The sequence below is a fragment of the Epinephelus moara genome, chromosome 1 (assembly GCF_006386435.1).
Source record: "Epinephelus moara isolate mb chromosome 1, YSFRI_EMoa_1.0, whole genome shotgun sequence".
NCBI lineage: Eukaryota > Metazoa > Chordata > Actinopteri > Perciformes > Serranidae > Epinephelus > Epinephelus moara.
In genome coordinates, this window is record NC_065506.1 from 48,750,963 (window position 1) to 48,776,858 (window position 25,896).

At 42.8% G+C, this 25,896-nt stretch overlaps 2 protein-coding genes across 6 annotated transcripts in view; one reads left to right on the forward strand and one right to left on the reverse strand.

Annotated features, from left to right (window-relative positions):
• The window catches only part of LOC126395759 (tetraspanin-18-like), a 67,421-nt gene extending 49,858 nt beyond the window's left edge, over window positions 1-17,563 (forward strand). Inside the window, exons 5-9 of one of the 2 annotated variants that reach the window (XM_050053472.1) lie at window positions 331-405; window positions 12,673-12,771; window positions 12,885-13,052; window positions 14,572-14,655; window positions 15,133-17,563. In XM_050053472.1, the coding sequence (XP_049909429.1) occupies window positions 331-405; window positions 12,673-12,771; window positions 12,885-13,052; window positions 14,572-14,655; window positions 15,133-15,180 (474 nt within the window). In that variant the 3' untranslated portion in view covers window positions 15,181-17,563. The remainder of the gene's footprint in view (window positions 1-330; window positions 406-12,672; window positions 12,772-12,884; window positions 13,053-14,571; window positions 14,656-15,132) is intronic. The other variant, XM_050053480.1, reaches the window with a different exon arrangement.
• On the reverse strand, window positions 385-11,983 carry LOC126395740 (dynein regulatory complex protein 1-like). Of its 4 annotated transcripts, XM_050053443.1 has the most exons (16): window positions 11,852-11,975; window positions 10,304-10,404; window positions 9,452-9,555; window positions 9,132-9,306; window positions 8,905-9,042; window positions 8,511-8,594; window positions 8,239-8,349; window positions 6,956-7,056; window positions 6,746-6,877; window positions 6,341-6,662; window positions 5,758-5,847; window positions 5,583-5,669; window positions 4,446-4,525; window positions 4,135-4,290; window positions 3,942-4,042; window positions 385-507 (listed from the first exon to the last, which is right to left on the reverse strand). In XM_050053443.1, exons 3-16 carry the CDS (start codon window positions 9,547-9,549, stop codon window positions 458-460), a joined length of 1,725 nt encoding a protein of 574 aa, XP_049909400.1. In that variant the 5' UTR covers window positions 9,550-9,555; window positions 10,304-10,404; window positions 11,852-11,975; the 3' UTR covers window positions 385-457. The 4 variants fall into 4 exon arrangements, with proteins under 4 accessions (XP_049909400.1, XP_049909390.1, XP_049909417.1 ...); XM_050053433.1 differs by lacking the exon at window positions 10,304-10,404 and having other exon boundaries at window positions 11,852-11,983; XM_050053460.1 differs by lacking the exon at window positions 10,304-10,404 and having other exon boundaries at window positions 446-583; window positions 11,852-11,983.
• Window positions 17,564-25,896: the final 8,333 nt, after the last annotated feature.

Sequence of the window (25,896 nt, forward strand, 5' to 3'; positions counted from 1 at the left end):
TGCACTGTAAGTTATGTAAGAACAAGGTGAAACAATGCAAATGCGCCATCTAGAGGAACGAGATGATTATTACTGTTCAGTGTTTATATTTTCAACCTTTATTTGGGACAGGTCACATTATGATTCAGTCAGTGCTGAACTGTGTGTTGTGTTTCATAAACTGAGACTTTCATTTTGTTTATTTACAACATCAAATATATTCATGACTCATGAACGTCTGGAGTCATTATCAAACATTTCTTCAGGTACAGTAGAGTATTATTATGATTAGAGTATTACTTCATGAGCAGACGTTCCCAGTTTAACACAGTGACTTTTTACTGGTTCCAGTTCTTCATGCTGATCCTCTTCATCTTCCTCGCTGAGCTGGCAGCTGCCATCCTGGCTTTCCTCTTCAGGGAGCACGTGAGTACTGACTCTGGATCAGTTCATCATCAGCGGAGCTGAACTGAGTTCATCAGCAGAGAGTTGATGCACCGCAGCTCCTGATGTGATGCAGTTTCTGTCCTTTATCACAGAGGGATTAGGATGTTATTTAAAGATGTTCCTCCCTGTCGTTAAATCCCTCAAGTCTTTCAAACATCTGTAAAAGAAATATGGTAACACTATTCATCAAGTTGCATGATGGGTATGAAAGCAGCACACTGGTGAGGTCAGAGGCCTCGTTACATCACAGCTGATAGACTTAAAAATACTGAAACACAGTTCAGTTTATTCTCCCGTACACAGATATGTTCGCTCAGCTGCCGTCAACATGTAAAGTCTGTGTGGTCGTAAATTGTTGAGCTGCATGTGAACATCTGCACACGGACCACACAGACATGAGCAGATACCAAATTTACAACATGCAGCTGCATGGATACACAAAGTCTGAGCTTTAACTCTGTTCACACATGTTGCAGCTCTGTGTTTCCTCTCACAGGCCTGAAGTCTGTGGACGTGTTCAGTGTGAAGCTTCTTATACACTCAGCTCTGACTGTTTTCTCCTGCTGCCTCCGCACAGGTGCACAGCAGAGAGGTTACTGTCCTGAACACACTGTGTTAGTCCCAGTAGCTCATCAGAATTCCATCAAAGGGAACCAAGAAGCCGCCGACATATTGATCAGCTTTCCTTCTGTTTACTTTGAAGTAGTTCTGCATTGTTGAGTTGGAGTGAGAGGCAGGTGTGTACTTCTGTTTCTGGAGGGACTTTTGACCATTGAGTCTCTTGTGGAAATTGTCTGGAGCCTCTCAGCTCATTTTTCATTTCCAAGGAATGTTAGCTGGAGGTCAAAATGCCTCAGGATGAAACTGATTATATCTACAACCGATCAGAGCAATGAAATAGGTGACGTAGCGCTGAGCGACAGATGATGTAAACAGACTTCAGCTAGCAGAGATGAGCTGTGATGGTGCAGCATCAACACGTCTGTATATGAGTGAATTTGAAAAGCGTACTTCAACAGAAAGTTTCACATCAGCTGCAGCCATCTTGGTTGTTTTTGAAAATGTCTCAACAGTGCTGCTCTTCACTGAGATAGCTCAATGCTCGGTAAAGTGTCTCAGGCATGAGGGTGAGCCGGCCAAAAATACTGTCATCACGTACTTTGTGTAAAGCGTGCAGGCTCTGCAAGTTGTCCGTCATCGTCTGAAACACGCCATGAATAAGATAAACTGCTGTGATTCGCCTGAATCAATGGGTCCAATGGGACCAGATGCATCTGCCAGAGCAAATTAAACATGAGCTCGCAGATTAATTTGATTTCCAGGAGTTCACTTCACAGTGAACGGGGTTTGTGTCAGTGGGGTTGAGTTTTTTTATTGAAGGATAAATTAAAAATCATACAGAATAACAACTGAAACAAGGCTTTTCCTTCCATTTTTCTTTTCTCTGACAAACATCCCTCCCGCCTCCCACCCCTACCTTCAAAGTTCATGAAGACACAGATTCAACACAAAAATAAGTTAATAAAAGAAAGGAGGGAAAATAGAGGAGAAGGTCTTTTAAAGAACCGCGTGAGAGTCAATAACAATATTGTACGATTCTCTCCTGTTCAGGAGGGAGTGTTTGAAGGTTAAAATAAAATATCAATCGTTGCCATTTCTTATAGAAACAGTCTTTAGAGCAGCTCTCAAGTTTGAGAGAAAATACCAGGTCTTTAAGGCCGACAGAGGATGAGGGGGCCAGGGGACCTGACAGAGCTGTGAGAGTTCAGGGTTGCAGATCCTCTTTTAATATTTCAGACAAAGTTCCAAAACATCGACCCAGAAGCTCTTTAGTTTGAGACAAAGATAGAGCATATGAGCGAGGTCCGCAGGGGTCACATCTTAGTCCACACTCGGGTTGATCTCTGCAAGTCTTTCCTTATATAACTGGATACGGTGCACGACCTTGAACTGTATAAGCCTGTGGCGTGTTCAGGATCATGACGAATGTGTCCTCTTCAGAAATCCTTTGTAAGTGTGATCCCAATTTTCGATTCAGTCTCCCAAGATAGTTTTGTTTGAAAAGCAGTATGTGTATCCAATGACATACACTCAGAGACCACTTTATTAGGTACACCTGTTCAACTGCTCATTAACACAAATAGCTCATCAGCCAATCAGGTGTCAGCAGCTCATTAACATTTAGTCATGTAGACATGATGAAGACGAGCTGCTGAAGTTCAAACGGAGCATCAGAATGATGAAGAAAGGTGATTGAAGTGACTTTGAACGTGGCATGGTTGTTGGTGCCAGACGGGCTGGTCTGAGTATTTACTGGGATTTTCAGCACAACCATCTCTAGGGTTTACAGAGGATGGTCCCAAAAAGAGAAAATATCCAGTGAGCCAAAATGCCTTGTTGATGCCAGAGGTCAGAGGAGAATGGCCAGACTGGTTCAAGATGATAGAAAGGCAACAGGAAGTCAAATAAGCACTGGTTCCAACCAAGGTGTGCAGAAGACCATCTCTGAAGCAACAACACCTTGTCCAACCTTGAAGCAGATGGGCTACAAACTGATGACTCCACATGCTGTCCATAGACTGCTGAGTCAAAGCGGAGGGTGGGTTCCAGCATTTCCTGTCACACACATGTCAGAGGGAACACACTCATTTCTGCCGCGTTACATTTACACACAGGATTATTTTAACACACTGACGCTGCCACTAACGACTTTCTTTATTGTTTAATCTGCCGAGTGTTTTCTGGATTCATTGACTTATCTTTGGATCGACAAACGATCAGAAAGTAATGACAAACACACATCACAGGTGTCTCCTTTTTTTTGGTTTTCCTGATCAACAGTCCAAACCCAAAACTATTCACCTACTCAAAGAAGAGCAGTAAATCTTCACATTTAAGAAGCTGGAAACAGCTTGTTTGTGGCATTTTTACTCGTTTAAACAATTATTTAAAAGATGAATCAACTGTAGTGTTGTAACGGTGTGAGATTTTCACAGTGCGATAACCATCTCAGAAAATAGCACAATGTCAGGGTATCACAGAATTATTATTATAAGTCGAAATGACCCTTAAAGGTGTGAAAACAGAAGGGTTATTTTTAGCTGAACAAATGTTTAATTACTATAAATATCTTCAAACTATTTTTGAATGCAAGTTTGTGTAAAAAGTGAAATAAAGTTGAGACTGGCGCTGCAGCCGAAACCGTTTTTTTTTTTTTTTTTAAATGGGAGTTTGTGTAAAAAGAAAGAAAAACTAAAGATTTTCCACCTAGTTGCATTTTTTCAGTATTGTAGATATGCAAATGTAACAGTATGATAACCGTCAACTTTCATATCACGGTTTACCTGAGAGCTGGTACACTGCTGCGACACAGCACGTCTGGGTGAAGCAAAATCTGAGATTTACATTTGCTGACTTTAAAATAGTTAATTTTCTGATGACTGACTCATCAATAAAGATTAGTGAAATAAATGGAAAACACTGCAACATGTAAGAAAAGTATGAGAAACACATACGTGTGGCTTTTATGGCTCCCAGCTGCCTCCGCAGGTCTGTGTTCTCCTTCTGCAGACGGTCATTGTCAGCGTTGAGCTCAGAGATGTCGGTCAGGATACAACTGCAAACAAAAACAGGACTGATCATTTGAGTACAGGTGGACGTTTGGTGTGTGTGTGTGTGTGTGTGTGTGTGTGTGTGTGTGTTGCTCACTGGTACTGCCTAAGTGCCTTCTCCGTGTCGTCCCAGAGTTGCAGTTTGTCCTCAGAGATGATGGTGGCCATTCTGTCCCAGTAGGTTTTATCCTCTGAAGGATCGTCCCAGAGTTTTAGACGAAGACTCTGATGTTGGCGTGCTGAGCTCTCAGCTCTTCTTAGAAAGCAGCAGAAGAACATCAGCATGACATACTGACAGAGAGAGACGACTGTATCGCATCATTTCATGTTCAAATCTCACACACAAACCATAACACCACCTCTGTTGTCATGGAGATACAGACATGATGTGCGTGAGCGTGTTCCTACCTGGACCTCAGGTGCTCCTGGAGGAAACTTTTTAGAGCACTTTGGAGTTGAGAGGTCAAATGAGTCATTGACGTGGTCTCCTGCAGGCGGACAAAACACAGAAACAGTAACCGTCTAATGACGTCATCGTGTTTGTCAGAAGCTCCTTTTACACTTCCTGTTCAAGGCGGGAATATCACACCGTTACTCCGCCTCGCTGTTCTGTGTAAAATGTACAATTGTGGAATGGGGGGACAGAGTTGTCTCGCCTTAAGGCAACAGCGCCAAATCAAGGACAGGACAGGTGTGACGTTTTGATGACATGTTATGTGTGCGATCGATAACGGGAGATTTAAAAAGCAGCAGTTAGCGGCTAACTCACAGAAGAACAACAGAGGCTTAAAGTGTCAAATACTGAAAACAGTGAGGTCCAGGAGCTCCTTACCTTCCGAGCCGCCATATAACAGGGACGCTAAATGATTGTTATTGACATGTGATGTCATTGTTATTGTTTATAAAGAGCTGCTGACGTGTACATTGTTTGTCACACTAGAGGCTGATGCTGTCGTGTTATGTCACGCCCATCACGCGTGTCACACCTGTCTCACCTCTTGCTTCCAGGATGCTGGCCCGCTATTTAATGTTATGTTTACACCAAACATGATGCGTATCTTTGTGTCGCATTACTCACGCAGATTTGAATGCTAGAATATTTTGTGTTGACTTGCTTCATACGCCTCCTCAAGGTCATACATCCCTGGAGGATCTCAATGCTGATTGGCTATCGCGGCTCAAATCGGTCACTCAAGTTCAGATTTTTAGAGCGTATGTCACAAAATCACACTGCTCACTTAATTCGCGTATTTGGTGTAATTTGCATCGCGTCTACTGCACAGCCCGGTGGAAATTGGCGTCTGATCACATCTTTATGTCGACTTAACCTGTAATTCACTCACACATATTGTTTTATTTGCACCCGGTGTGAACACAACATAAAGTCAGACACTGTAGCAGTATGATGCTGCTGTTGTTCTGTGTAAAAATACAAAGGCAGTGTAAAGAAGGGACTTCGTAGCAGCTCTATATCGCTGTGTAAAAAGGGCGACAGACTCGAGGCCATATTTTGCACAAGCATCCATCCTCTGCCGTCCTCCTCACCTCAGTCTGAGATCTCCGCTGACGTTCGCTGTGATCTAATAAGAAAAGAGCCAACTTGGGCACATCGTTCTCTTCAATGCCAAAAGACTGGAAGAGAAAACAACACGTGTGGTTGTTCAGTATCTGCTCCGTACAGTCCAACAACACACCGACACTTTACACTACATCAACTCACACAAAGAAGAGAGCGCAGCTTCACTACGGTCGGACTGTCCTTCTGCTCGGGAACCACCAGGTTCAGGAGTTTGTCGTTTATCAGGACGCCCTGAGACAGAAGGAGGAGAAACTCTGTCTTTAGTTTTAGCATAGATGATTAGATACTCTTAGATGATTGACTCGAATAATTAAAGCAGCCAAAACCTGGGAACAGAAGGAAAGAGTAACAAAATGTGTACCTTTGACTGGTTTATGGAAACAGATTCACAGATGTTTGCAGGTTTTTCATTGAAGACTTCAGCAGACAAATAAATTATACATCAGTGAAGAAGAAGAAGTGGACTCTTTGTTTCACCTGATAAGCAGCGGTCAGTTATGTCAGGCAAGTGTTTCAGTTAGTAAGCAGCCTGTCTATTCCGCCCCTCAGTGGCTTCAAAACCCCGTATTGTACTGTATCGTATCATATCGTACCTTCATCAAGTGTATCGCTAAATTGTCAAACTATTCCTTTAATATAAGACACACAAACAGAAAACCTTTTGTAAAAACTCTTCCTGTAATAAAATAAGTAAATGAACATGAGTAATGAACTTGTTTCTCACCGCCTTGTCACACAGCAGCTCCATCACATTCCTCACTGTCTCCATCGACAGTGTCACTTCCTCCACCTCTGTCTGCACCGCTGTCCCGTCCATGTCCGTGCTCTGACTACACTCTGAAGTCCATCCGCTGAGAGACAGCCGGTGTCTCTCGGGCTGGATGGGCTCCATCAGCTCCACAGGAGGGCGCTCCCAGGCTAAACCCAGGACCTGTTGGCAGATCAGTGAGTCCATGGCCAAAGCCCTCTCCGCTAGTTCCTTCACCTCTTTTTCAGCCATTCGACGCACGTCCCTGTATTTTTTGGCATTGGCGACTGCAAAGTGCCTGCATGATGTGAAGGAGGGGCGGAGGTGTTAAGAAAAGAGAAGAAGAGGAAAAACTTTAACCTGGCAGGATAATTGACTCACTTGATTTGCTTTTCTAAGCGTTCCTTTCGCTCGCAGCAGCGTTTGAGTTCCTCAGACATCTGGCTCGCCTTTGTAGACGGTTTATCCTGAGTGGAACACTTTGCATTTCGACTTGGTGTCACTGTCTGCGTTCTGAAACACAAAGACAGCCCAACAGAGAGTGAGGTAAAAGTAACTGAGCATGTGTGTGAGAGAGAAAATCTGTTCTACCTGGAGATCCTTCCATTATTTTTGGCCCCTCCCTTCGGCAATGGTATGGTGGGGCTGGTTTCCTTCTTGTTGTCTTGGTGTTGTTTCTCTGTCTCCTGAGCCTGCAGAGGCAAGAATGAGATTTAAGGCCTCTCGATGCTGCGCTTTAGTCTGTCAACTGGTTTCTGAGGCTGATTCCAGTTCAGTTTTACATCAAAGGAAAATCCGCGGTTCAGTAGGAGCCCTCTTTGTATGCCTCTGAGCCGGCAGTAGCTGTAGTCAAAGGTCTATGTGACCTTGCCCCTGTCTCATTTTATGAATGCAATTTCTCAAGACAGCCGTAAGGGAATTTACACAAATTTGGCACAAACGTCCAGTTGGACACACAAATGAACTGATTAGAATTTGGTGGGCAAAGGTGAAGGTCACTGTGACCTAACAAAACATGTTTTTGGCCATAACTCAGTGATAGTGAGATACTGGCTACAGTGATGAAACAAAACCAGCATCAGATGGACTGTATTCATAATCAATACGTCACAGAAATATAAATAACCAGCGCCAATTCATCAGTCAATGAGAGTGTGTGTGTGTGTGGGCGGGGCTTAAGCACATACAGCCAGCAGCAGCAGCGACCCACCGTCCAACACTGGCACACTGTGAGGACGGAAACAGAGGGCTCAGTGGGGACGGAGCACCTGCTGCAGCAAGCCAACACGCCGTCTGTGGTCATTTTGACTTGACCAGCGGACTTCACTACAAGCTGATTGGCTGTTGAAACAGGTGACGTGCTTTAAAACCAGCCGCCGGCCATTTGACCAGCTGAGTGTCAGGTGACACCATCAGCCAGCTTGAGTCGAGCTCAGACCGGCCAGTTCACACTGCTGACACTTTTATCTGTGACGTTCTACAACAGTTTCTGCTCATCGTGAAATCTTTGGTCTGAACTGGACTGAACAAGGAAAAAATAATGAAGTGATGACATTTTATATCCGAAAGGTCAAAGGTCAGCTTGACTGTGACATCTTCATGTTTTAACGTCATATCTCAGGAACAGAAGGGGAGACATTTGGTCAGATACTGAATTGGTGACTCTAATCTTGAAACTGTGCTGATTGTATAGATCTTCTGTGTGTGAAGCGTCCATGTTTTCACTGACATGGATGGAGACTGTCAGAGACACTGGACTGGTGGGCGGAGTCATACAACCACAGGGTGGTTATTCTAGTATTAAACAGAGATCATAGCACAAAGGCTACATTCAAAGATAAGATAACGGGGAGCATCTCTATATTCGTGCATACCTGAAGTATTCCAATCTGTCCTTCCTCGATCTTCAGGTCATTCATCATGCTCTTAATCATGGCGTCAGAGGCCTCCTCTGCCTTCTTACTCCTCTCCTTCAGCATCTCCGACTAGAAAAAGAGTTGTTATGTGTCCAATGTAAGACATAAGGTATGAATGAGGACTAAAGGTTGAGTGTGTACGTGTGTGTGTGTGTGTGTGTGTGTGTGTGTGTGTGTGCGTGCGTGCGTGCGTGCGTGTGTGTGTGTGTGTGTGTGAGTTTTATCCTGACCAGTTCGTCCCCAGTGATTTTTCGTTGCTCCCATTCAACCATGTCTTTTCTGAGCGTTTCTTCAAATTCCTCCTGAAACATTTTCTGCCAACAACACAGGTGTAAACATCAGTAGGAAAGACAACAATGGCATAAAAACACCAGCACTAGTCCCTGTAGACTGAACTACTGCCGCCCCAAAAAATCCAAAACAAGCTCAGGCTGGCCCGGCAGTGAGTGAGGAGGAGCGACAGAGTACGACTACCGGACCTGTACAGGTCGTCAGCCAATACTCTTACTCTTCCCTCCCCACTCAACCAACTGGTTACTGAGTCTGACAGTCCAAAACCAGTCCAGAGTGGATCCCTGCAGATTCAACCAGATTCCACAGATGATTTAGAGATCTGTGTCCTACCTCAGCCTCGGCCATCTTCTTCCTGTAGGTCTGTTTCAGGGTTTTATCCTGCTCCTCCATCGTCTTCCTCATCAGGTCCAACTCCTCCTCCTGCTCCCTCAGCTCCTTCACGTAGAGATCATTGACTTCATTCAGCCTCTGTTCAGAGAAAACACAGGATGTGATGAAATGAGTGGACGACACCTTGAGAAGACAATGTGGACAGACGGACTGATGGACTGATTTACCTGTTGCAGGTGTTTTTTCTTGTCCTCCATGACAGTGATACATAACAGTAACTGGCTGTTCAAGGCGTCCAGCTGCTCCTGACTCATCTCCCCCCGAGCTCTCCACCCCCGCATTGTGTCCAACTCCCCAAATATTTTATGGCAGTATTTTGCGTCCTCCTCCTCCTGCTTCAGTCTGGACGATGGTGGCAAACAGATGGGATGAAAGACAGAACAGTAGGAATGGTGTGGAGGATGTAGGAAGTAAAATGCCCCTTTAGCTTTTTAAAGTCTGCTGCAGTCTGCTGCTACGGGTGTTTGTTTAAGTCTTATTCAGTTACCTGATTCTTTGAGCTTCCTCCAGCTCGCTCCTTCGCTTTGACTCTTTGGCGTCCGCTGCAGTTTGGACGTTGGTCACTAAATCCTCCTGCGTGTCCATCTTCCTCTGAGGAGAGATTAAAATAAAACAGGACCATTTTTTTCTGAGTACAGATGACACAGTCACCACAGATACTATGTGAAAGGTTATTCTCTCAGTTTGCAGACACCATATGCAACAGATAAAATGTTCCTGCTACCAAACGCTAAAACAACACGTATGATACAGGAAACAGTTTTGTTCAGAGCCGTGGTCAGGTGGAATCCATGGCCAGTGAATACTGTTAAAGAGAATATTGAGGAACGTTTTAACATTCTCATGTTGACCTCAGGGACTGTTCTTTATGCTGGGTTCACATGACATGATATCAGCCCAGTTACAGCCCGACGCAGTGACGTACGGTGTCGGTTCGCATCGTGAACGATAATGAGTGTCGTACGCGATAATCCATCGTTTCATCTTGTTGTGTGTCATAATAGGCGACAACCGACACCACGTCTTGGACGCCTCGCAAGGTCCCGACAGAAAGTATAGCATGTTTTATTTTCTTTTTGTATTCCATGACTTCTCCCGTCACAGCCGTCACTTTGACCAATAGGAACACAGAGCGATCTGCTGCCGTGGACTGCTGCCGTGGAAACTGTAGGACAACAACAGCCCAGCCTTTTAGATATTTCCTGTAGGGACGTTACCACACAGAGTAAAGAGGAAACAGCAGAGGCACTTTATCAACCCGCTGAGTACTGCCATTAGCATCAAGCTAGCAAACAATGTTCTTTCTTCATAATGGAGGATATAAAGGAATCAAACTCACAGATAGTGTCTGGTCCTTTACTCAGCACAGCTGCTCCCATTTGCCTTGATAAAGTTGATGCATCGTGCCATCATTTCAAACTCAACATATCCTGTACGTACCTGTATAAAATTAAAAGTCTCCTTTAACTTTGGTTGAGAGAATCCCTTCATTTTCTAAATAGGCTTTTATTATGAAACATTTGCAGGAAGTTGTTTTGAAGGATTCAGTGACGTGCATAATTTGCATGAGGTAGCTCCTCCCATCTGGTGGCACTTTTTACTTTACTACAACAACAGTTCAGCTGGCACATGAACAAACGCAGTGACTGAAATAACAGTAAAAGTAATAACAGTAGGACAAGAATAACCTGATGACATCACACACGTGAAAGACGACTGGGGATAATTGGTGAGTACCATCGTGTAGTGTGTCATGTCTGTCAGCCAAGTCACGGCACGATTTTATGACTCCACAATCGTCTAATGTGACACAGTGACTGTTGGAACAGACAAAAATGTCCTGCAGTGTGAACTAGGCATTACTTTGTTTTTTTATTTTTTATTTTGACCCTCGCTGAAGCTGACTGGCTGAAAAAGCACGACCTGCCTTCCCCACCATAAATTAGTCATTAGATTTTTTAAAACGTACCATTTGATGTTTGAGTTTAAAAGTTGTGACATGTTGGTTAGTTCGTGCTGTTGGTTTATTTGCGGCCAAATTTTAAAAGAGACGTAGAATAAAGTGATTTTCACGAAACATCACTATTTTAAGATCAGATTTGGTTGAGTTTGTTTTACATTATGTGACCAACGACCGTCAGAAATTTCTGTGATAAACAGTCCCATTTTGGCAATTTTTAAAGAAAACGTGCTGCAGGCAGGTTTGGAAGGCGGGAAAACAAATACAAAATACAGCCATTTACATTTGTATGACCTGAATTAAAAAACACAAGTGTCTCCCCAGTGCTTAAAAATTATTTGACATACCGCCCCCTTTTTTTTACACCACTCCTTCCTGCCTTATTAGTAAGGAACAGTCCCTTAGGTAATGATTTTCCAGGTGTTACCATGGAAACGGAGTTATGGCTTGTGAAAAACTTTAAAATTTTGATTGCAAAATGCATATTAATATAGGAATTAATGTCCTTTTTATTGGGGGGGGGTTGACCATGAACTGCGAGGTGTCCATAATGAAGGAAACTATAACTGTTATATTGTAAAACTAACGTTATAATTAAAGTTTCATAATCAGGAGTTAACGGCCCTTCCGACACCCAGTGAGAACCAACCGGGACCTCAACGTTGATTTCTGGTAGCAAACTGGTTGATATTCGGCCTGAACGTCTCCGAGCTCTTTTTAACCACTGAAACATCAACGTGTCAGAAAAACTAATCTGTTTAATGTATTAATGCAGAGATCTGTAATATTGACTTTCAACTTAGAAATTTCATTTCATTTCACATCTGACCAAACACCTCCAAACCTGAGCACACAGCCGGGGCTCAACGGACGACGGTTGATTGATCCGTTAATCTCCGGTAAAGTGAAAGTGACACGCGGACTCACCGGGTCTCTCTTGGCCTCACGGAGGGTTCAGATCTCTCTCCTGGATCCGGATCAACAGATGTTCATGTGTAAACTGTCTCTGTTAAAACACTGACACACAAACACAGGAGCCTGTCTCTCTCTCTCTCTCTCTCTCTCTCTCTCTCTCTCTCTCTCTCTCTGGCTGCGGGATGTTTACTGGCCGTTTCTATGGCGACGGAGACATCAGAGCGATGCGCGCTGCCTTCACGTGCACCTCGTAAACTGGAAACTCAAAGGTCGTGGGGGAAAAGAAATGTTTGCCTTACCTCCTGAGACTTTGGGATGTGGTGGAGCGAGAGATTCTCATCATGGATGTGCAGCAACTGTGTGATGTCATCATGTCAATATGGACCAACATCTCTGAGGAATGTTTCCAGCACCTTGTTGAGTCTGTGACACCAAGAATTAAAAATGGGTCCAACCTGGTACCAGCAAGGTGTACCTAATAAAATGGCCAGGGAATGTTTGATTATTATATATTTGTGCACTAATCTCCAGACATTTGTCCCAAGGTAATTTCGGGGGAACTGAGCTTGAACAAAGAGTCTTATTTGGAAATACAGAAAAAGGTCGTGTCCAGACGGAGCGTGTTCGTCTGTCAGGTTCTAAAAACTAGAGAAAACATCAGATTCATAAAGGTCTCTGACAGATCTGAGTCCCTTTTGTTCCCATGTAAGGAATCATGGGGCTGAATATCTGATGAACATTTGATCCTTTATTTGGAGCACTAAATAAACTGTATGTGCAAACTTGAAGAAAAGATCTCGACTGAGCTGAAGTGTGTTTGTGTCTCTGTCCAGTTAACCAGAGAGTACTTCAGCAGGGAGCTCAAACGTCACTACCAAGGTCACAACAACACCGACGTCTTTACATCCACATGGAACGCCATCATGACCACGGTGAAGCATCCATTTTATAATTACCTCTCTTCTTTTTCCTTCTTTCCTCCTTATAATCAACCCACACCACCGTCCATCAGTGACTAACTCCGTCCCTTCATGTGTCTCTGCAGTTCGACTGCTGTGGCGTTAGCGGTCCCGAGGACTTCGAGGAGAGCCTCTTCAGACTCCTCAGCCCCAATAAGATGGTCCCTGAGGCCTGTTGCCAGAGGAACGGTTACCTCGGAGACGCCGCCTTGGAGCAGTGTGTGAGCGGCAGCGTGGTCTTCAGACACAACAAGGTCATTACAGATGACACACACTCCAAAGCCCATCATGTCACGTTGGAGAGTAGGGATGGTAATCAATAAGACTTTGTTGACACCAGTGCCATTATTGATTCTGCTTATTGGTCAGATTCTTTGTCGATTCTCGTATTGATTCCTGAACAGTTTTCTGTGTGGACGAAAAAGTACGGTTTTATCTGTGAGTTTGAACACGGTGGAGAGGAAACAAGACAAGCATTCATTTTTATTTTGAGTTTCTGAGTCAAAGAATAAAACCTGCTCAGCTTGCTTACGTGACGCTAATGTTCATCATAACATGTCATGTCATTGTAACATAATTAGAATTATTATTACATCATTGATGTCATTATATAACAGGATATTTACCCTCGATAACGGACGTGCTGCTTGGTTGGGAAGCAGTGGTACTCATACATAGAGCATCACACACACATGGCAAGGCAAAAAAACAAACCAAAAAAAAAAGCCAGGCAGAATTGGAAAACCCTCCCCTTGTCCTGCAGCTCTCCCCTCTCTGTCCTAAGCCCCTCCCACCAGACGACCATGGGCATATGCACGCGCTTCATACAGTTGTAGAGTTGGCCCGCTCTCGCTCTGTTTATCAGATCAGGAGTGAGACAAGAATTAGCTGCTAGCCACCCCGTGCTCCCTCCGCCTTGCTCCCCACCACTGTGGACTGCTTCCCCAGGAGGAGAGTGGGCAGCATCTCCGGAGACAGACCTCCAGTCTGAGGCTGTAGCAGCTTGTATACATCTAGCACTGGGTGTAACAGCGGGCTGGTGTCCAGCAGCAGCATCAGGTCTAAGCTGTGTAACAGCAGCAACAGAAAGTTTGCTGATCCATAGGGGAGTCGGTGCTCTCCGGTCCCTCGGAGCTGGGGTTGGTGCTGGCTGGACTCAGGTTGCTGCAGCTGCTGACTGATGGTCTGTCTCCGGAGCTGCTGCCTGCTCTCCTCCCAGTGAGCTGATCTGTAGCGGTGGGAGTGAGGTGGAGGACACACTGTGATTCGAGACTGTTGCTAACATTAGCTACATAAACATGAACTTGAAGCTGCAGCTGTGAGCCTTTAGCTCAGGTTAGCAGAAGGCTAAACCATTAGCAACATTTCCTCTCCATCTCTGAAACACTTCACTGATACTGACACACGTTTTATTTCGTTTATTGTCAGACTCTCTTTTGTGCAGAAATATGTTTCATCATTTTGCAGGTTTTACTCTCTGACTTGAGATGATTATTTTCCAGACATCACAGCAGCACAGTTATCATCTTTCTTTGTCAAATGAAGCCACTCTCTGGGAGCTCAAGATCTTTAACGTATCTTGTCTTAAGGTTCAAACTCAACACTTCACGTCCACTGTAAGATACTGAACCACCTGCAAGGATTTTACACAGACTTTTAAAATTCATTTGAAATTATATTTTTTACTGTATCACAGGAACAGTGGACACACCGCAGTGTCAGAATAATTCAGCACAGTTTCCTGATCATGTCTGTGTGTTTGATTTCCTGCAGGGCTGTTACTCTGCACTGGTCGACTACTTTGAGACGTACATTTACACAGCAGGAGCTCTGGCCATCGTGGTGCTGACCATCGAAGTAAGTTTTATCACTTTATAATAAAACACTGAATTATTCCTTGTTGTTTTGGACTGATTTAGTTTTTGTAAATGATGAAAACAAAGATGTCAGAGATTTTATCTGTGTAAAAACCACAACATTTATATCTGAAGATGTGAGCTAACAGCACAATGAAGACTGACAGATTAGTTTTTCAGACGAGCTCAGACACTTCACTCAGTCTTTGAGGAGGCTTTTTATGTAGTATATGTTTCATCAGCCATTCATGAAGTTTGTTGGCGACATGAAATCCTGACATTGGTAAATGTGAATTACTGGAATATGTGGAACTTTATGAATTTCTTTGACTGAAGAATGAACAACACTGAATAAAAACATCACTCTGAAACATGATTAACAGTTTAAAAGCCAACTGTTTCTGTATCTGGAGTCTGAAGTCTCATCATGTTCCAGAAATATAACGTCACATTAAGATGTCTCTCGTTCTCTCCGCAGCTCTTCGCCATGGTGTTTGCGATGTGTTTGTTCAGAGGTATCCAGTAACCGCTGCGTCCACACGCATCATCAGCGGCCGTCAGTGCAGAGAACACAAACTGTAAAATATGAAATGTATTTGTACAGTGATAGTTTCTGTGTCTCATTGGTTTTGTGACATCATTTTGTACTTCACAGCAGCAGTGAGGCGTTTGAGGTACTGCTTAGGGCACAGTAGACACACACAGGAAGTAATCCGCCACCTGAAGACGAGGTTCTGCACTGTTTCCTCCAAAGTAAAGGATTAACACTGGTGCTAAGAGGCTCTGCAGGCTGAGGGCAAACTCATTTATAGGTGGTCACTTCAGGATGAATCTGTGTCCTGGAAACACGCTCATGATTTACAGCCTGATTCTCACCTCGACTGGTTTTCAGGATCTCAGAGAGTCTGCACAATTTCTGCACAGCACAGGTCAGGTTCAAGCAGCACACGATAACAGGCAGTGAGCCTCAGAACAGGATTATAACAAAAATGTGAAGATGATCATTTAGTTTGAGCTGATCAACAATGGAAATCAGACAACGTCGGCCTCATGCAAGAACACTTTTGTTTTCTCATCAAAAACTTGTCTTTCTCTTTACTGTTGGAAGTCGCCAAACTCAAGACGTGTTGTTAAACACTTGTTTGATTCACTGGATTTGGCTGATGCGGTCTTCAAAGGACGTGGCCGACGTCGACCACGAAGGCTGCAGCCCCTGAATTGAGACACAGCCACTGTTATCAGGTTGTCCATACATCCGTCCCACTCTGGTGAACCCGATATCTCAAGAACACCCTGAGGGAATTTCTTCAAATTCAGCACAAACGTCCACTTTGACAACAATGATCTAATCAGAATGTGGTGGTTGAGGGTCAAAGGTCAGTGTGACCTCACAAAATGTTTTTGGCCATAACTGAAGAATTCATTCACTAATTATGACCAAACTTGACACACATGTCTAACAGGATAGAATAATGAAGTTGCAGTGACTTTGCTTCACAAAACACAAAACCTACAAGCCACTGAGGGGCTGCTATACCGGTACGTGATTATTTTACGCGTCTCCTATGTGCAGCGGGTCAATTAAGTCAGACTCACAAGCGTCTGTGCAGCAATACTCAAGTGTGTTTATTTACATATCCTCTGGTGCATCACAAGAAGCGTCCGTTGATCCACATGTACGTATACCATTAATAACTTACATGCAAAAACAAACAAAGGCTCCATTGTCGGCCGCGCTACACCTGACGGTCAAAAAACTGTATGCTTCACCGGAAAGCAACTTTCAACTGTTATGGCTTCGTATGAGTCCAGAAGGACGTGGATGTAAACTGTAACTGCAACTTGTCCAGGTCTCGAAGGCAAACAACTGCAAGGTGGTAATTCTAGTTGAAGTGTAAATCCAATCTCCAGAAGTAAAAAGTGAACACTTGGCTATCAGTGAACTACACCACAGTCACATGGCTTCAGCGTCATCACTAACTTTGTTGCACTGTGCCTGACGGAAAAACAGCTACAGGTCTGTAAAACACAGCCATGCTGCTGGAAACACAGTGATGACTCTAAAAACTACTGGTTTTGATGTTTGGTGGTCTCAAACAGTGGTCTGCAGCTTGGATGGTGTGTCTCTCCCAGGTGTCACACCATCCAAGAAACTTGTCATTGTCCCTCAGAGAAAACTCTAAATCTGAGAAAGTTTCTGAATCAGGAACAAATTCTGTCTTTCTACAGGAGGTTCTTACACGAGGCCGAGCGTCAGCGACACCAGTCAGACATCATTAAACGTATCTGTTCACAGTCAGGATTTAAAACACGTGTTTACAGGGTCTGTCCACTCACACAGGGTTCAGTGTAAGATATTATAACCATTAAAGGAGTATTCTGTATTTAAGTTTGTGGTGGAGCACCTGTGCATCAACTTCACAACATGAGACTGAATGTGTGTGTGTGAGTGTGTGTTTATATGTAAATAAGCCTCAGTGGGACTGTGTCAGTGTACAGTGTGTGTTTGTGTGTTTGTGCACAGTGTGATACTTTTGTCAGTAGTTAAATAAAAACAGGAGTTTAGCTGAAACAATATTTTACTGTAAATGTGTGTTTTGAAACTTGATTTGTATAAATGGCACTGATTGATATTAAACTGATCTCTGTGGTTTTAGTGCTGCGGAGTTTTTATTTCTCCTTCACACACAAACACAGAGAAGTTTTACTCACAGTGGAGTTTATTCATATAAACAGTTTGATCACACACAACACATATCTCTCATTTTATTTGAATGATTTTTCAAGGCCTTGGGGACGTAACAGTATCCAGTGTTTCATAAAAAAAATCTGCCTAATTTAGTGAAATGTTTTTATATATATTTAGAGTACTTATATTTCTTCTGTATGTGCTGCCATAGTTCACCTGAATTTTTGTGTTATGTTTTTATTATTAAAATAAGTCAATGAATCGATATAAATAAACATTAATAAATATATAAATAAATAAATATACCACTCACCTGTAAGCCTTTCTGGTAGCTTTTATTTTATTTTTTTTCAAAAATCATTTTGTCATTTATTTATTTTTTTTGTAAACATCTTTTGGCCTTTTTTGGGCTTTCATAAGCTGTTTGGTTTTTGTAACAGATAAATATTCAGCACTGCAAACAAATGATCACAACTGTTTTCTTGAGACCAGAGAAGAATATATTTGATCCCAAATACAATGTAACCTTTAATATGTTGATGTCTGTATGACAGTATGCACATAAACGCCTGTTTGAGCAGGTTGAGGGAAGGCCCCACCTTTAGCACATCACCTGTCCATCAGTGTCAAAGCGCCACCTGCTGGCTGCAGGAAAAACAAGTTTTAGTGGTTCTGAGTCGTTTATAAATTAATATAATATTCTCTGTTGTTGCTGTTAATAATTACTGTATAATAAAGTCAGTGGATGACGTAATAAATAGGTGTTTTAGCTGCAATGTCAAGTGTCTGCAGTGTGGTAACACAACAACACGCATGCTCGGCAGGCTGCACTCTGATTGGCTGGTTCCCGAGTACTGCTGACGTCACTGGCTCCTGGTTGTCAGCCTTCGTATTTCTGTCAGAGCTCATCGTAACTGCCGGCATCATAAATAATCTTCTACAGGAGACATTATAAAGTCTGCTCTCTGAGGAGAAACGTTATATAAATCTCCTCGGTGCCCTCCGGCCGCTGAACGTTGTTATAAACCAAACTTCCGGTGAAAATAAACACATTTAAGGTGGAGTGGTCCACCGGGACAAGATGGCGAACAGTACTGCTAACGTTAGCTTGTCAGAGGAGACTTTTTGTTTCATTTGCCTCCTGTCTATGTGTTTTATGTGAAGAGGATGGCACCTGGTTAAGAACAGACTTTAAGGATGTAAATCATGTTTCTGAGAGAGTTGACAAACACAACAGCACCGGACATCACCGTAAAACTGTGTTAAACAACTCTACGGGAACTGACAGCGGACAGAAAGGGGGGATGGAGCAGGACGACAGGTGAGTGCTCAGACTGATTATCACCTGTGTTACACTGTGTGGAGTGCAAAATATTTTTTTGGTTATTCATCAGAGTAGTAGCTGCCTCTCTTTTTCTTTTTCACTAAAGATAACTGATGAAACAGAGGTGTTTGTGTCAGCCTGTTGTTATTACTATAAATATTACATTGCTTTATGTTAATGTTAGCTACATCTATATGTACTGTCTATACTGGTGCACAATAGGCTAATAATGATAATAATATTCTCACCAACACCTGTTGAATGCAGGGACTGAATGTAGACAGTGCAGGCAGTGTGGCTGCACCGGGGCCCCTGAGGTGGGATGTGTTGGGTGGAGGATGGGCCCTTATGAGTGATTGCCACCTTAACAATATGCCGTGTTTAAAGAACTCTCATTTGATTAAAAACAGTGCCGTTGAAAAAGGCAAACCATCTGTCATGTTTATTTATTTATTTATTTTTTCATAAATTGTCAATAACAAAATTAAAATGAAATAATTAAATCACCTATTCTATAAATAAACTATCAAAATTGTTAAATTAATAATTATTATGTTCTTTGTTATTTTTGTCATATGCAGATATGCAGTGATGACTGCTGGGTATGTTTTTGTTATCCACTGCTTGAATGTTTATATTTATTCAACATATAATGCACATAACTGTTCATATTTCTTATGTTTATTCTTATTCTTGTTTTATTCTATTGATGTATATATTGTAGTGAACATTATAGCATGATATATTAAATATTTAATTTAATAGTACATGTTTTATATTTCTGTACAGTGTAATGTAGCACAGTGCACATATTTGGATATTTTTTACAGACTCAACACAGTCAGCATAATTTTATTCTTAATATCTTGAGTACTAGTAATAAACACTGTAATATAATGCACATTTTTATTTCTATTATATTTTACTTCATTACTTTATATTTACACAGTTTTATTTCATACTCTTATTCTTACTTCTTATAATTCTTATAATTCTTATATTCTAGAGATGCATGATATTGATATCTGATATGTTGATATATGTCTGATATGTATAACAGCATATTTGAGGGAGTAATACAGAGAGTAAATAGATAGGAGAAGAATCCCAACACTATACATACTGCACTGTCTACCCAACAGGATATAGAGGAGGTAAATGAGCATAACCATGAACATCTACAGCAGGAAATGACGCAGACACATATATGCAGCAGGAATATTTAGTTATCTCTCACTCCAAGCACAAAATAAGGCTGCTGGATTTAATTTCAATGATAACATGGATCTAAGGTGGATATAGCGTGACATTAAATTTGTGTGAGACATCAATAAAAATCTGACTCCACTTCTCCACCTCGCCGTCTGCGTTGCCACTTCCCGGTGTCTCCAAAATGTGCGCACGCATGACTCAGAGTTTGCTTACAGGTGCGCACATTCTCCCGCCAAGTTTATTTTTATAAATCACAACCTTTGCATGGGAAGTGGCGTACGCCACTTTCAAGCCCCGTTTTGTGCGTAAACAAGCTTTATAAATGAGGCCCCAGGGCCTTTTGTGCAGTGTCACTAAGCAGTTTGATGTTCTCCCCCTGCTGGTTAATAGTGGCCACTACAGGCACAGAGGAATCAGTTATGAGCTCATCAGTGATGGGCATATCAACCTGTCCATTGTTTTGAGACCACTCTAGCTCAACTCCCGTCCGGTTGCAGAGGTCATTGAGGTCAGGCCAATCAGACCAGACCCCAAAGCCTTTGGCCTTTGAGTCCAGGAAGTTGTTCTGGGTTGCAGTGGCCAGGGCGACTGTCCTCCTGCGAAAATCCAACAAAAGAGAAGCCCTGGCCATTTCTCTGACAGTTCCATCATCATTATTTAACATGTGAGGTAAGTGAGTTAGCCTAGTGGCTGTGTATGTCCACACACACACACACACACACACACACACACACACACACACACACACACACCTCAAGCAGAAACCAAAACATCACATGGATCATATAACCAGGAGTGTGGTGGTGCCTGGTAACCACAGAGTCAGAACATCCACGCTCACGCTGCAGCTTGGAAACTGATCCAACTTGAAAACAAAAGTGATCAGAGGCAGCTGTTGCTTCTCAACACTCAGCTGTTGGTCCTCGATATTCCTGAATTATTTTCATGAGTTTGAACGTGTGGAGTTAATCCATCGCCAAATGTGGAGAACACCTGAACGGACTGGGACGGCTGCTCTGTGCCTCGGACTGGTTCTGTCTCACCTGGTTGGAGAAGGTACGTTTAATGACATCAGAGTTAATTTAATAAGTAGGTAGTGATTTTTGTCTTCTATGATAAATGTCTCACTCATCAATAAGAACTGTTGATTAGATTTCATACCTCACTGCTACTAAAGGAATAATGTATGAGGAGATGTTGCTGATAGTTTCTGCACAGTCTCTGTAGTTGTTTTAATTTCCTCTGTCACAAGAAGCTGCTGTATTAATTTCATTATTCTATAAAAACCATCGTCACTCAAATAATGTTAAACAAATAAATTCAAGGTACTGTAGGTTCTTTCCATTTCAGGAACTAGATACTGATTACTATCAAATAAATTTAGAAAATAAATAAAGTTACACAGGAAGGTTAGGGTGAGGAGGTAATGGGGTATTGCCAGGCAACAATAAAGAGGCACAGCAAGCATGTTTTTTTTATTTATTTTTTTTTTAGGTTTTTTTTTTTTTGACAAGTGACATTCAATTAAAACAAACACTTTCTGTGTGGTAAAAGTGAAACATAGAGAGGTGGAAAAGTCCCGTAGAGTTACTGATGATGCGTCACTGTGAATGACTTCACGCTCTTCTGTCTGCAGGCAGTGTGGTGAAAGTCATCGGTCAGCCGGGTCAGCAGGTCACTCTGCCGTGTTCGTACCACTATGAGGACCACACACACATCTCTGAGCTGTCTGTTCAGTGGAGGAGTCCGAACAACGACCTTCTGTGTCACTTCATCAAACACAAGTCTTACCAGAACTGCACCGACGGCTACAGCATCAGCTACCGCCCCGGCAGCATCACGCTCACCATCCAACATGTCAGCACCAAGGACTTCGGGGCTCATGTTTGTTCTGTGAGCATACGAGACGAGTTCTCTGACTCCAGTGTGGAGCTGGTCAGGATGTCAGGTGAGTGATAGGTGAGGGGCGGGGCGACTGTGAGCTGTGATACTGTGAGGTAACAGGATGTGTTTGTCTCTGTAGAGTCCGTCACTTCAGCACCAAAGAGCAGAGCGACTCAGTCAGGTACGTTCACATGACGCACACGTCAGACTCTCTTCTCCTTATACAGCAAACCTGTCAGTGTTAAAGGGACATTTCACCACATTTCATCCATCACACACAAATATAAGATCATCATATGTAGTGTTTCTGTCCTGTGAGAGCCACGTATACAAATGCATCAAAAGAGATGGAAACAAACCTGATGTGTCTCAGTAGAGAATCTGAAGTTGAAGTCATGCTGTGTTAAATGTTCTGGACAGGGGCGCCATCTTGTGTGGACAGCGCAGCAGTATTTAGACAAACTAATCAGGAACAACATTGATCCATATGACTCAGCAGCCCAATGCTGGATTACACCTTGATGCACTCCCTTCACTCACAAACCAAGATTTGGTCATAGAACTAACAGTGCGTACCTCAAAGATGGCGCCTTGGTCCCACACTGTCTTGGTCCATTTTTGAAAACCCACACCCACCCATACCCCTGAAGCTCAGCACCAGACCCGACCTGTCACCCGTCATTATGTCAAAGCCACGCCTGCCCACAGGGGACACACAAGTCCTGCAACCCGAGCTGCACTTGTGTTCAAACCCCCCCAGGCTCCAGTCCCTCACATTCAGCTGGTTCTCCGTTCCTGAATTGGACGTCTCTTTGACTGGATGGTGAAAACATTCAGTCACTGCCAGGTTAGGAAACATGTTAGCATGCTCCTTCCACCACCATCAAACCTCCAAAGGATCCGAACTCCATGTAGGCTGCCACCTCATCCTCGGGCTGCAAAGTTTCATGGCTGGAGTCCTCCATGTCGGTGACCAATGTGACCATGGGGTCAACGGTTACACTGGTGTCACTGACTTTCAAAATAAAAGCAACTGCAGCTTGATAATAGTGATTTAGATGTTAAAATATTACACATGTACTGCACATCTTTTTACTTTTGTTTCTTCTGAAAAATATAAGATAGATTATTGTTCTCACCCGCTGCACGTCCATGTTATTTTTACATATTTTTACCCGTTACACAGCTGTTTGCGGGTTACCTGTCAGGTACTAGACCCAGTGCAGGACTCTGATGCACCTTCACATTCTCTATACTTTATGTCTTCCTTCCCCTCATTGGTTCCTACTGAAGCTATAAGTCTTTTAAAACACCTCACAAGTATACAGAGCGAGAAGACACATCAGGTTTTGATACACCCACACACAGAACTTGTTAGTCGATACATTTGCTGTAGGTTTTGATCTTTTCATGAGATTTATAAAAACAAATTAAATGTAGAATAACATCAGACTTATCTGTTGAGAAGTCTTGATTTCTCAGAGACTGTTTCCAGTCACGAATGTTTCCAGATTCTTTGTCTTTCTTATAGAGCACTGAAAATACACTAAAGAATAAAAGTAAACAAATTATGACAATGAATGTGTGTCTTTGTCTTTTCAGGTCCCAGCTGGACACTCGTCCTCCTCCACACTTTGACATTATGTGTTTGTGTGTAGGAGATGACCAGTAGAGATATATATACAGTATTTATTCTGTGTTGATGCAGCTGCAGACAGACGAGCTTAAAATAGAACAAACTGTAAATCCACACAGGAGCTTTAAATAAATCTGTGATGGTATGGGATGTTGCTTCGTATATGACTCTGTGTCTGTGTGTATACAGTGTGTGTGTGTGTGTGTGTGTGTGTGTGTGTGTGTGTGTGTTTTGTCATGATGTCTGGGAGGATGACACACACTGTACAAATGCAGCCTCTCACATGTCTGCACATGAGAAGTGCCTCATTGTTTCTGCTGGGTGGAAACATCAGGGGGATTCAGAGCTTCCTAATGGACACGGTCTCTGTGTTTGTATGCATTTTAATGTGTGTGTGTGCGTGTGCGTGTGCGTGTGCGTGTGCGTGTGCGTGCGTGCGTGCGTGCGTGCGTGCGTGCGTGCGTGGGTGTGTGTTCAGTATNGCGTGCGTGCGTGCGTGCGTGCGTGTGTGTTCAGTATTGAGCAGTATTTTTTCAGTTGAAATGAGACAGTGTGAACTCCGTCATATGAGTTCTGAGTATTCATACAGTTGATATAAATCCATGAAGTGAAACTGAATCACATCAAAGTGTTTTTCAGTCACAGTTTGACTCGTGCACATATTTGCTGACCGTGCTCGGTGTCACACGTCTGCAGTTTTCCACGCGCCGTGTGCCCTTGGTGAACTGGCACCAGTAACGTATCCAGGAATAGCTGAAGGAATGATTCCTCGAAAGACTGCAGGAGGCCTCAGGTTACATAACTGAGCTTCCTGTGGCCTGACACATGCTGCAGATGTCCAGAGATGACGGAGCTGCATGTGTACGGGCTCCAGCAAGGGTCAAAAAGGCTTTGAGCTTGTGAGATGTCATTGTTTTACAGTATACATTTATTCTCAGGGACAGTGGGCAGTGATCAGAGATTTTTAAACCTCTGCCTGATGTTAAGTTGGCCATTAAAACAATAAATAAAACATGCAACGATAACATTAGAAACTGGAGAAAGCAAAACATGAAAAGCAAAGCAGAGCGTTAGAGAAATAAAGCAGCAACATGTTAAGGAGATGAAAAAGCAGGTACAATGTTTATTAGATATGTAAATGCAGAAAATGTGCATATTAAATCTCTATCAGTCATTCATTTTCCATCACCATTTATCCTGTTAGGGGTCGCGAGAGGCAGGGTTCACCCTGTACAGGTCACCAGACTATCACAGGGCTGACACATAGAGACAGACAACCAGTCACACTCACATTCACACCTACGGACAATTTAGAGTCACCAGTTAACCTGCATGTCTTTGGACTGTGGGAGGAAACTCCATTTAATATCATAGGGTCAAACTTTTTCTTTCCAGTGCTCCAACATTACTGATATATTCTGTAAATGCTGTTTTTATAACTGGACTCTAAGTAAAGAAGAAACTGAAATATGTTTCCTGTGTTGACCTGACATTATGTTGTTTTTTTCCTACCTTAACAATTTCAACTATATTTTAAAGACAGACGCTGCAGGCTATAATACTGATATTTTCCACTGGATGGCGATGTTATCACAACCTGCTGCAGCAGACAGTCACCTCCTGTGAACCTCAAACATTCACACAAAGGAAGGCAGATAAAAGACAAAAACATTTAAGATGAGGATGATGACGTTTATCAGCTGCTTTGGTCTTTACGCTCACAGAAGATACAGCAGGAATCAAATCATCCAGGTGTCACATTAAAGGGGAACGCTGGTGTTTTTCAACCTGAAGCCTATTTCCCATTTTGTGTTGAAGTGATTCATGGGAACAACCATTTTTAAACTAGTCCAGTATTGAGAGAGCGTTGCAGCCGGCAGCAGTGAAACAGACTGCAATGTCACCACTCTGTTCACACCGTCAATGTTTGTCTACTAAAAGTGACACTGACAGGCTCAAAGTGTCTGACATCTTTATGGAAATGATCCTTACAGAGATAGGAAACACTTTTCTGCACCTCTCGTCTGTTTGTATTCTTGCTAAAGAGGAAGTCTCATTCTGACCTTTTCACATTGTCAGAATGAGCTAAATATTCAGATAAGATTATGCTCTCTAACACAGCAAACTCCTCCCATCACTGCTCGCTAATATTTCCACCAGTATCTTCCTGCAACAAGTCAACTCTCGTTAGATTCCAGAACAAGACTTCTTGTTGGTGAGACTTGGACACAAACCAGAGGAGAACAAGCGAAAGGTGCAGGAAAATGTTTTATTTCTCTGTGGCATCCTTTCTGTAATGTTGTCAGATGCTCACAATAACAATCTGAGCCTGTCAATGACAAAAACACTTTTATTGGATGTAAACTGATGCGGCGCACCTTTCCGGAGTGGTTGCCTTGCAGCCTGTTTCACTGCTATGTGTCAATAATAAAACAATTTAAAAGTTGTTTTATTATTGATACCAGAGTTCCCCTTTAACACTTGTGCTGTTCAGATG